Genomic DNA, 12,059 nt, shown 5'->3' on the forward strand with positions numbered 1-12,059 from the left:
TCCCCCAAATCTGAGGTTAATGTCTGACTCGCACACTGAAAACCTGGTAAATCCTGCTTGCATTTGACGTTTCGAACAATGAAGAATAATCTAACCAAAGCAAAGTATTGATTTGATACAGAAAGAAAATTGTTTTGCAACAAGTCTTACACATGTTCCTTGTTAACTCGTGTCAGTTTAGAAATAGAATTAGGCACGTTCCCACCCTTTCTTGTGGCCTGACTGTGGCACATGTTTCTCAGTGTCAGCATCAGTCCTTGAAAGGTCGACGTCAAATTAAAGGCTTTGAGCGGACAGGCTGAGAAAGCAATCCTGAGGTCAGACTTTTCAAAGAAATGGTCCATACCGCAATTTATCAGCGGTACAAATTATGTAACATGGCCATAACTACAGTATCCTTTTTTTTTGGTTTTCCAAGCATATACTGTCAGTTTGACTCTTGATTAAACTGGCAGATGAAAAACCCCAGAGAAACATAGTTCCTAACCTCTGCTTTTGATGAATGAAACTGACACCTTCAAAATGAATTTGTCATGTTCAAGACAAAAAACAAGTCAGAGAACTCTGTGTGTGGCAAGGACTGAACATTTGGAACACATAATGATGATATTCTGATCGTTTAATTGACAGAGTGCAGGTTTAAATAAAACAGTCACTACATGTTATGGAAGATTTTGCCTCTATTTTGATCAATATATTTTAGACCAATGGAATAATAAACTTTTGGTATAAAAGAGCTAAAGGTGACATTTGGAGTCACAGATCAAGACATTAAGCTTTCAGAATAAAAACAGCTGATAATTCAAAGTGTAATGTTTTCAGTGGTTTGCTTACTACATGCTCACACTGTGGTCAAATTTGATTATTTTTGTTTAAAAAATATTATATGTCATTCTGGGCCTCATCTGAACACTAGATGCTTGTGACCAAATTCCATACACGATATTTTCATTTTAGCCTATGTATACTGTTCTCTGGGATTGTAAACGTAGAAAAAACAAAACAAAAGCTAATTAAATGGACAGGTTGATGAACAATTTACATTCAAAGGAACACAAAACCTGTGACATCTTAATGCCTCTAGTGTTGTCAGTAAACACTCCAGTTCAGCTGCTGCACATTTGACATTTCATGTTTACTTAGTGCCATCTTGTGTTCAGGAGAGTCAACTGCTGGGACAAACCAGATATGCCAAAAATGCTTTAAAACTGTTAGTAAATTTGCTGGTCATGCACAGCTCTCACATATGAATTATTGTCAAAATGTTTTTACAAATCCCATTTTTCTGTGTCATATTGGACACCAGAATGGGTGGTATACCCATACACTAGACAAGGCATGGTCTGCTTTCACAGAGACGCCTGGACTTATTTTCTCTAGTGCATAATATGTTTACAGTCAGTATTTTCACATGTCTGCTAAAGTCAAATGAAAACTCACATGCATCTTCTCCAGCTCTTCCTTGCATTCTCTCTTCAGCTGCAAGAGGGCAGCCTGGTGCTCTGAAAGGAGGCACAACAAGGAATTTGTGTGACTACACAGAGTTACTCTGCTGGTAGTTTGGATTTTATAAATAATAAACATGCACTGAAGGGCGTCAGTTTAATAATCTCAGCACATTGTTGGAGGAAACCTATCCAGAAGGGTGGGTCACTTGGACTATAAATAGCAATTTTTCCAACTCAACCGACAGGTTTTGAGTTATACTGCTGGCTGAAATGAAAGCCAAAACCACAACATTTTGTCAAGTCAAACACAAACCAAAAATGCTGATCTGTCAGCCCTCGTAAGACAAAGGCACGGACGTGAAAAAGCAATCCAAAACATGATTCACCTAAAGTCCATAATGGTACAGCAGCATCTGGGAACATGAGCTTCAGACTACAACAGACACGAAGAGAGCATCTGAAAAAAGACTTCGAGTTTGAAGATATTGTCACGGCAAAGTTACAGATGAACTGCAACATCCGACACTACCCTCTCCTGTATTACTCGGCATCTTACCCTTCCCAGTTACAGTGATCTGCTGTCAAGCTTTCATTTCAGTTTATTTGAGGACTAGACCTGTGAGATCTGTGAGTCTTTATTCCTACAATCCAGACTAAACTCAAGATCACACGAGGAAGATGATGCTGTTTATCTATAAAGCCCCACATAAGAAATTTATTATAAGAGTGACATTGTACTGTAGCAATGATTAAGCTGAGTGAATGATTAGAACCAAATTCACTTAATAGCCTGAGTAATGCATGGCCATTATATATGCCAGGCAATCAGGGGCCATAAGTGTGTAGTGAATGTATGCATGTGCTGGTTCATTGACATGGCTCAAAGTCTGAATTTCTGCCTATTTTCTAAAACTCCACACACTATTCTGAGAGAGAGAACAAGAGAGAGAACAACAAAGCCCAATTGTGGAGCACAAATCACCAGAATAATCCACATTTAATAATCCACACAGCTCCTCAGGGATGAAGCTGCACCACCCAGAACATCCAACAGCTGTTACACTGCACCGTACTCTTTCAGTAAAGAATTTCACTGTACCCCAAACATGCAAGGACAGATGTGTGTGCTTTTAACCTTTAGAGCAGGGTTTCTGTTATCTGGTAATTGCTGGGGTTTTTTTTTACCAGGAAAATCTGTTGAAGTCCAACATTTTAATCTCTTCGGTCATGATGTCCGGTGAAAATAATTCCAGTTAGATGAAAAAATATTCTGGCCCCACACGCTGTTTTCCCCCAAGCTGCTGTGCTGTCTCCCCTCATTCGCACTCCTCTTCCCATATTTTCACACCAATCTTGTACAAATAAGGGTTTATTTGGACCAATTTGGTATTTTCTTAGTCAAATTTGCTGTCTCGATTAGTCACTTAAAAACAAAAATGGCAAAATAGGGTCCATAAACAGAGATCATATTTGACATGAATTTCCCTCCTTTTGTCCGGGTCATTGAAATCTTTTGATTTCTAACAGAAACCCTGCTGTAGAACACAAGGTGGGCCAAACATGACGCCCATTTAAAAATATTATGATATAAATATGATATCAGCATTGGCCTTTATCCACAAAGCCAATCAGTGTGAGGCGTGTCAGGGTAAGCTCGGCTGGCATGATTCTCTGTCAGCATTCCTGGTCTTAGATGTAAACACAGACAATAGTGTTTAAAGCAACAAGCTTGAGGTTCTTACCTGCCTCAGTGTATTTGAGCCCCACCTTGTCTTCCTCATCTTTCGGTTTGGGTGGAGGCCACACAGCCTGCAGACGGCCTGGAGTCCGGTCCTCACTGTCTGTAGGCGACATGACCTCTGTCTGTGGGGAGAGAAAACGCATGCAGAAAGCTCAGCATGAACCGTGGCAATGTAATGACTCCCTCGCCAATTTGCCTCATCGTTTTGTACAAAGTACATGTGCAACTTAAATTTCCAGTAAAGAAAGCTGAAAAATATTTGTGTGAAGTAGTGATTCCATACATTAGGCTCTGTGGGACTTTTGAGTTCCTTGCTGGGGGATTTGGAGGCTCTCTCAAAAATAGACCTCAGATTTTCCTTGTCATTCTTGATTTTCTTTTTCACTGCCTCCAGATCCACATCCTCTGTTTTCTCCTTTCTGACAGTTTTGGGGCCAAAGATGTTCCTGAAGGTTTCGTAAGCCAGGTCTGAAGTTTTCTTTCTTTCCATGGAAGGAGTGGGTGTTTCTGGGTCTGGAATCTTCTCTCCCACAGCCTCTTCTCCATTCTCAGACTCTTTTTTGGTGGTTGGATCAGCATCCTGCCCGTCATGTGACTTTGTGGTCCCGTCATGGTTGTCCAGGTTGAGCAGCTGATTGAGCTGTCCCATTACAGTACTTTTAGTTTCTGTGACGGGTTTAGGATCTGCATGTTTTTTGGCTGGTGTGGTTATCTTCTGCTCGGGGAAGAGCTTAGCTTTGTTTACTGTCTTCTTCAGACTGAGCAGGGCCAAGTCCGCATCCTTCTCCCTCTGCTTGATCTCTGACATCGTCTCCCTGTCTTCCCCCACTGCTCCTTTTTTCAGCACCCGCAACCCACTGAAGAGAGCCGGCATCTGGAAGGAAGGGGGTGAAGAGAGCGGCGGGCCCTTTGATGGGGATGAGGTGGAGGATGGAGGTGGTGTGCTTGATTCTGATGTCTTCGAAGCAGGTGTGCGCTTTGAGGCAGGACTGGCACTTGGCTGGATGTCACCTGGGGACTCCTTGGGTACAGATGACAGTGACACGGCTTGATTTGTGACACCAGCAGGGTCTGACATCACCTCTGGACTGGACGATGATTGGACTGAGACTTCAGGAGTCTTAGGGCTGGGGGGAACAGAGAGGGACAACTGGCTGGAGTGAGGCTCCTCAGCACCCTCTGCCTCAGCCCTTTGTTTCTCCTCCTTTTGTGTACTATCTAAGTCCTCTGTCTGCTTTGATGGAGAGGCTGTGACAGTGTTATGACCTGCAGCATCCAAAGCCAGATGTCTGGAGATGACAGAAGGAACAGGCAGAGAACAATCTATGCCAGCATACTTGTCAGTCTCATCTGTTCCCAGGTTGTTGCTACTATTGTCTGCAGCCCCAGATGTTTCTACATCCATAGACACAGCAGTGGTACTCTCCTTGGGACTGCAATCATCTCCCCGTTTGGAAACTGAGGAGACCAAGACTGCTCTTGAGTCAGTTCTACTGATGAACCTGTCTGAATGTAGAAGAGTTTCTATGTGGGATCTCTCTTTAAGTTTGTGTGTTCTAAACACAGGCACTAGGTACTCTGCCTCACTGGCATCTTTTAGCTCATCTTCATTACCATGGTCCACTTTCTTACCATCCTCCTCAGGTAGGGTATGCTCCACGGTCCTTGCAAGCTTCTCTGACATACTAGAGCTGCTGTGGGTCTCATCCTCATTTTCTGTGTCACTATATGTTTCCACCCTCGTGACCTGGACCAGATCTGAATCAACTGAGGCTCTGGCTGCTGTTTTAACCTGGTCACCAGACTCCTTGCAGGTTTCCAATGATTCAGCCCTCTGCCTTGTATCACTGGAAACGGTCATATCACCCTGATGCATGTCTTCCTTCTCTTGTAGCTTGTCCTCACTATTAGCAGTTTGAACACCTTCAGAAAAAGGATTCTCCTCATCTGGAAGCTCCTTGAAAGACATCAACACAGGTGACTCAGCGTTTGAAGAGGTAGACCTATCCCGACTGAAGAAGCTGTTAAAGACATTCAGGATGGAACTAGCAGGCTTCCCTGATCCATCTGAGTTATCACTTGTACTGTCCATTTTTGTTCAGTGTCACACCTACTGACTGCGAAGACAGACAAACCAAAACAGGTAGCAGCTCGAGCAAAGTGTCCAATGGAAATGTCACAAAAAGTTCATCTTCCCACCTCCAGTTATCCAAGCTGCTGCTATTCTACCTCGACCGTTGGCTGGGAACAAAAGGCCTTTGTATGGAAAATCTCCCCAGCTCCTCTTACCTTCTCCAGGAGAGCACCAATTATAACAACACTACCGTGTATCCCTGTTTAGTGACACACAAACAGGTTGCATATAGTAGACTTTTACGATATCACATAAAGACTACTGCTGACTGTACTGTACGCTGTCAGTAGTACAGTTCGGTCTTGTCCGTGTGAGTAAGATTCCCATGACGCTGTAAGTGAAGTCGAGCTGTTCAGTGGCTGGAAGCATGTCCTGGTGTAATCTCCCTGGGAGAGCAGAGTTCACCTGCCTCTCACAAAAGTATTTCCTTGTTTTCTCACAAGTTGAGCAACATTATCCTTAAAGTTATGGGTTATCCTTCTTCTTTATGTGCTGGTATTCAGTCTGGAATCCATGACTACACTGTTCCTTTAGTTTTGGGCTGTCTTTAACTTGTCTCTCACTGTACAGGGAAGCCCTGTGTGCTGTTGTGTGAGAAAAAAATCCTCAGGTTGAAAAAAATGCGTCTCACTGGTCTACCCAGTCTGAGGACGCCTCCCTTCAGGTTCCTCCCTCCCTGGGAGGGGACCTGCCGAGCCCGGCACTGCAGGTGTCTGATTACCTCTGCTCACTTCCGTAAAATGGCTTCTGAGGTAACAGTGCAAACACAGAGGGGGAGTCAGTCTGTGGTCAGGTGGAGAGCTGCAGTCCAACACAGAGCTTAAGAGTGGTGATTAGTCGGCCTGGCCATAGCCAGCTCAGCTAACATGCTAATATGTGTGAGTAGCAGCTAATGAACGCTCAGGCAGAGCAGGACTGAGTTCAGTAAGAAAAAAAAAAAAAAAAATGTATTCACTTACCTTAAGTCTCTGTTCTGGGCACTAACAGTTTTCATTCAAACTGAGGGTTTAGTTTTGAGGACATTTGCAGGGAGAAAAGCTTTAAAACGTTAGCAAGCTAATGTTAGCTAAAGTTTAGCTACAAGCTAACAACAGACAACACAGTCTGTGTGAGAAAGAGGATTAGCTAAATAGTTTTTCTAAAATTAAACAGCAAAGAGAAACAACTCTTAAAGCGTTTCAACTACAATTTTAAAGCTTATCCTGGACGTAAGCTGCTCTAACCTTTGATAGATTTTTGTATAAATGTTAAGAAAGCAGTTAGGGAAACAGCATTCTTTAAACTGGCTGCCCTTAGCTGCAGCCAAAGGTCACCTTCCTTGAATGCATTCCTTCAAACAGCCTGATTGAGCAATGTCAGAGCTGGACTTACAAGAAGGCACACTTCTACAAGACTGTTAAAGTGTGTTTTTCAAATGTTTTTTCTTCTTATCCAGTTTCATGTGTACCCTAAATCAAATACTTTTAAAAACTCCAGACACAGAATCAGTAACTAGTAAGTGATTTTCCATTAAGACATGATGCTATGAGAAACACAACAGAAAGACAAATAAAAGAAATGGATCATTTTCAAGACCCAAATGATGATATTGAAAAGTAACAAGTAATGAAGCCAGTGAAATAACAGCATAAATGATGGGAAAACTGTTGTAAAAGGATACCCCAAACAAGTACTTCTTTGTTACTGGTATGTTTTACTGGGAATGTCTTACCAATAAAAATCTAAGTAATAAAATACCATGGTTTGGTGATTATTTTTTTCCCTCATCATAAATAGAAAGGGGGCTTCTGTGGCTGAGAAATTAAGTTATGTAAGGGCAGTGGTATTTCAAACACGTGCAGTAAATCCCACCAGAGGTTCTACTAGAATGAGGCACAGTTGATAGACAAGACTGATGTGAACACAGATCTGACACATACATGAGCTCAAAATATGAGTAAAATGATCAATTTACAAGTTGCGGATCATTCAAACATAAGAGATTTTAAAAAAAAACAAACTAGTAATTATCACAGGCCTCCATTTGTGTATTCAGCTGCTACAACACACACAGGATATATCATGTACAACAGAGGTGTGTGTTTTTCTAAAGCCTGAAAATGAATGACGGTGACCATGAAGCCAAATACTTGAGATGGTGTCACTTTCACAACAATACAGAGTGTCTAATGCTGTGCAGTGTGGCCTTTGCAATGGTATGTTAACTGATTATGTTGACGTTCAGGGCAGTTATTGTGTCTTCCAAAAAAAAAAAAAAAAAAAACAATGCGTGGCTTGCACTGATACTTACACCCGCCTAAAACCACACCCAGGTAATCTGCCTGATCTGCCACAGGAATGAATGCCTTCGTCAGACAGCATGATGGAATGTGAACAGATTAAGAGATGGAAACAGTTTTCCACACCATTTTATTAGCTGATTGAGACGTGCAATTTGGTAGCTCTTTAATTTCACTACTTCTTACATACTTAAAGCCTACAAACACCTGGAAACAAACAAGGCGTTGTTTGGTGCAGGCTTAGGTATTTTTAGGAGATACAGATACTGTAAAGTAGGATTACATCAGTCACATGCTCTGTGGCAAACAAAAATATCTTGTGTTGCAACTTCAGCTCAATTACAGGAGAGAGAAATCACAGTAATTACTCCTAACAGCCTTCCCCACTGAAAATAAGGTTAAAATATCTTAGAAGAGAAGGAGGGATTTTCCTGCCATTGCTCTGAACGAAAAGGGTTTGAGTGGAATGATCTCAGTCAGTTTTGGCTCAAGACCCCAGCCTACAGATTAGAATCTGTGACCCGTTAATCCATTTCTAAGAATTTATGATCAGGTGGTTAAATGCTCGAGTGGAGAGAAATGCCTATGAGTCCCATGAGGTGGGAGAAAAGGAGTGCTGTGGTACATTTCTGCAGCAGTGAAAATATGCATGAGAGTTAATTTGTGTTTGTACTGCTCATGTTTGAAGGCTCTCACCGTGCACTCCAGCTTGGGACAGTAGGGTGTGTCCCCAATGATGTCATCCTCAGGCGGTGTGATGCGTAGGAAGTCGAGGTGATCTGGACGTGGCGCTCGGGTAAGGGGCTCCTGAGTGTCATCGCCATCCAACATCCAAATGTCATCCTGGCGCAAGAGGGAGTCCTCTGCAGAAACACAAAAGCAAACACACGACCACAGGGTAATCAATGCTCTGCCTGTTGTAAGGAATCATAGCACAGGAAACCACATGCAGCATAACAGATACTAAATAAGCGTCACTGAGCAAGGCAAGTTGTTTTCCTGTGTATCCTGCACGTGTGATAGAAGTGTAACAAGGTAGAGAGCAGATCAGAATCTTTTAGCATCAACCAGGCAGAGAGAGAGAGACCCCTGTTTTGCTGCAGGCTTGAGGGCACACGGCTATTTTTATCTGCACTCAGCCGGTCCTGCTCTCATTGTCAACACCAGCAGAAAGCCACATTCACCCAGTTAGGAAAAAAAAGCTGCAGAGCACTAGATTAAAAAAAAATTGCCACTTTCTCATGTTGAATTTGAATTGAAGACATGTTCACTGTGACAGAGCCACATCATGGCGTTACTCAGCGCTACCACTGTGCTACAATGAATTCAGGTGCAGATAGGTGTGTGTGATTTGTGTCAGCCTAAATGTTTAGTCATCCAAAGGCCCTGAAGGAGGACTTCACCCTTATTTAGACTTGGAAACACTGCCCTCTCCTGACCAGGCAGTCACACAGAGGGTGATGAGTGACGGGTAATGATGAAGACCACTTTGACAACAGCTAAAACAGGGTAAAAGTATTTTTTGAAATTCAGTAGGAATTTCCTCAATGCCATTTTTGCAGCAGTATGCTGGGGAGGTTGGATACATTCTGTGCATTTCGGAGCACCTGGCCATTAATATTTACTGCTCAGAGACACACTGCAGACACAGGCTCAACCTGCAGAACCTTCCTCATGTGCTATGCCCTGAACAAGTCACATGGCATTAACTTCAGGAACCAGGCTAGAGCCAGCTACTGAGGAGCAATCCAGGCTCAAAGTAGAAATGCAATTTCACATTCTTCTCACGTGCACGGAAACATGATATACTGTTTCTTGCCTTGATGCATGCATTTACAGTCTCAAGAGAGTCATGGACGTCACACAAGTTAAGACATATGGGGCAGGGACAGCAATGTGAATCAATGAATAAGGAGAAAAAAAACGAGATGGAGAAAGAGAACACCGTAGGAGTGAGAGTGGAAGGGTATAGATCTTGAGAGATTGGTGACCTCAGTTTCCTCTAGCTGTAAGACAGCACCTCGACCTCGGCAGAACAATGAGCTAGAAACAGAAAATATAACTTCCTGTTCGATGAGCTACTTAAATATCCCATCACCTCCCTTTGTCACGAGTATCCTTGAATACAGCATACAGTATTACTGTGCTGCTATTCAGCAGCCACTTCTAAGGACTTGGAAGTCCCCTTGTATACCTCCCCAGAGTCTGAGTCTCGGCCAAATGCTTTAAATTCAGTTATGAGAGCCCACACACACTCAAACTAACTGGGGGGCTTCACAAAAAACGGCAGCATTGAAATTCAGCGTCAGTATTCTCCCACAATCAGTCATTATGGGATAGCAGCATTGCCCAAGGTCCCTCTAGTTATCTGGGACTTAGGACAGCAAAAAAAAAAAAGAAGGATTAGATTAATAACTTTTCATTATGATAATGCTGCGCTGCTTGGTCCCGCAGCAGGAACTGCTGACTGCAGGCTGGGCCATTTCCAAATGCACAGTCCAGGCCAAGGAAAGAAACTACTGATCAGAAGCAGCCCTCAATTCCTGCTTCTAGTTAAACAATTACATTTTTGAAATACGCAAATGTTACTTCATGACTCCCACAAATGATTTACAGCTAAATCATCTTGAAGGCTTGCGTGTGCATGTGTGCCTCACCAGACTGATGGCAAACCGGTTGTTTAATTAAATATGCATAATGTGGCTGACACTGCCACCATCTGGACAGGGAGAGGAAAAGGCATCTGTTGGCCTGTGGTCAAACACACTGCAGTGAAGCTCTGATGTCACTGCTGTAAGATAGAAACAAGACTCAGTGAAATTGTAAATAGATGTGGAGAAGCAACTCTTAGACACATTAGGTAATGAAGGCACTGCATTTGTTTATTCAATAGTGGACTTATCACTCTCTTTCAACGCACGCACGCACGCACGCACGCACGCACACACACACACACACACACACACACACACACACACACACACACACACACACACACACACACACACACACACACACACACACACACACACACACACACACACACACACGCACACACACGCACACACACGCACACACACGCACACACACAGTGAGCTTAAGTTCACTCTCCCTGGAGCAAACTGTGCGCTTATTGCGATTTAATCTCCCTCCCTGCTGCTCTAAAAGCCGAAAGCGAATCACAGTGTCCATAACGGAGGGGACACAGGGTGCAGATGGGATTGTGTTTTAAGTCTGACAGCAAGTGATGCAAAACTAACTGGATCATCCCAAGCCAGGACAACAGCAGTCCATCAAATACTGTCTGAGTCTATACACATAAGGCACTTTAGCAAAGTCAGTGTAGTTTAACGGAGTTCCAGAAAGCTACAGTGCATACAGATGTTTCCCTAGAGTAAACACGCCGGTGTATGACAGCACAGTAATGTGACAGTGAAAATCACAACCTGCAGGTGAGCGGCTGTCAGACAGTGTGGAAGTTTCTGTGTTAAATTTGGCATTATCATTTTCACAACAAAGTATCTGTGTTGACAGAACCCGTCTAAAGTCTGATCCTGACAGGTGGGTGCTGTCAGTGGAGATGGATTAAACCACCTATCACTCTGTCTGCGGGTCATCACTCATCCAGTGGTCAGAGAAAGCTTTGTGGAGGCTGTGTTGAGCACAACAAAGCAGTGAAATGGAACCACAGTTATTCTTCAAAGCTTTAAAGGTACTTAGTGTCTTGGTTCGTTTATAAGCAGCAGTTAGTGAACCTGATATATATATTTTTTGATATTAATAAGAGATTATAGCAGGCCAGAAAAGATAAATACCTACATGCATATCTACAGACACAGAGCTTTCACAAATGAATAATAGTCTAACTCCCGCCATGCTATAGTTTCTCATTCTTATTACAGATGCAACAGCCAACTGCAACAGCGCCTGATTTTATCCACAAAAAAATCTATAACCTCATCATTCAAAGTAAAAGAACTGGGCCATGTGGCATGAGTGCATCTGGCAGCCTCCACCCGCCTCCATCACTTTTAGCCATGAAGAAGGATCATAGATTTTAATATAAATCATGAAAAACGCAGACTTTATAAATCACCCTGGTTTCTTTCGCGCCCGTCAAAGCGTTTCTCCACACAGGCTTGTTGGCTCTGCATGGCTGGCTGATTGACTGACTGGTCCGGCTGTCAGTGCTAAGGTCCATGTACGGGGTATAGCCACAAGTGGAAACTCGGAGGAGAGTGCTGTGGTGCTCTGAGGGCCAGAGCAGTAATGTAGCATGACATGATGCCCACAGAGTCATCGTTACTCATTTGAAATGCAGCTCTGAAGGCTGATGGGTTTATACAGGACTGAGGAAGAAGGAAGAGAGCTTTCATTGGGCCTGGCAGGCCATTGACTGGGAGAAAGGAAACTTGGTTAGGTTCGTTTCAGTCCAATGGTGATTCTATGTTTAAAAT

At 43.1% G+C, this 12,059-nt stretch overlaps 1 protein-coding gene across 3 annotated transcripts in view; it reads right to left on the reverse strand.

Moving 5' to 3' along the window:
* Positions 1–12,059, reverse strand: part of LOC139342077 (formin-like) — a 51,501-nt gene that overhangs the window by 33,440 nt on the left and 6,002 nt on the right. For 2 of the 3 annotated variants that reach the window (XM_070978961.1, XM_070978962.1), the window contains exons 3-5: positions 8,299–8,465; positions 3,191–3,311; positions 1,441–1,502 (exon numbers count right to left, since the gene is read on the reverse strand). In XM_070978961.1, coding sequence (XP_070835062.1) covers positions 1,441–1,502; positions 3,191–3,311; positions 8,299–8,465 — 350 coding nt within the window. Of the gene's footprint in view, positions 1–1,440; positions 1,503–3,190; positions 3,312–3,472; positions 5,377–8,298; positions 8,466–12,059 lie in introns of those variants that run through there. The other variant, XM_070978960.1, reaches the window with a different exon arrangement.

This window comes from Chaetodon trifascialis, chromosome 14, assembly GCF_039877785.1.
Source record: "Chaetodon trifascialis isolate fChaTrf1 chromosome 14, fChaTrf1.hap1, whole genome shotgun sequence".
Lineage (NCBI taxonomy): Eukaryota > Metazoa > Chordata > Actinopteri > Chaetodontiformes > Chaetodontidae > Chaetodon > Chaetodon trifascialis.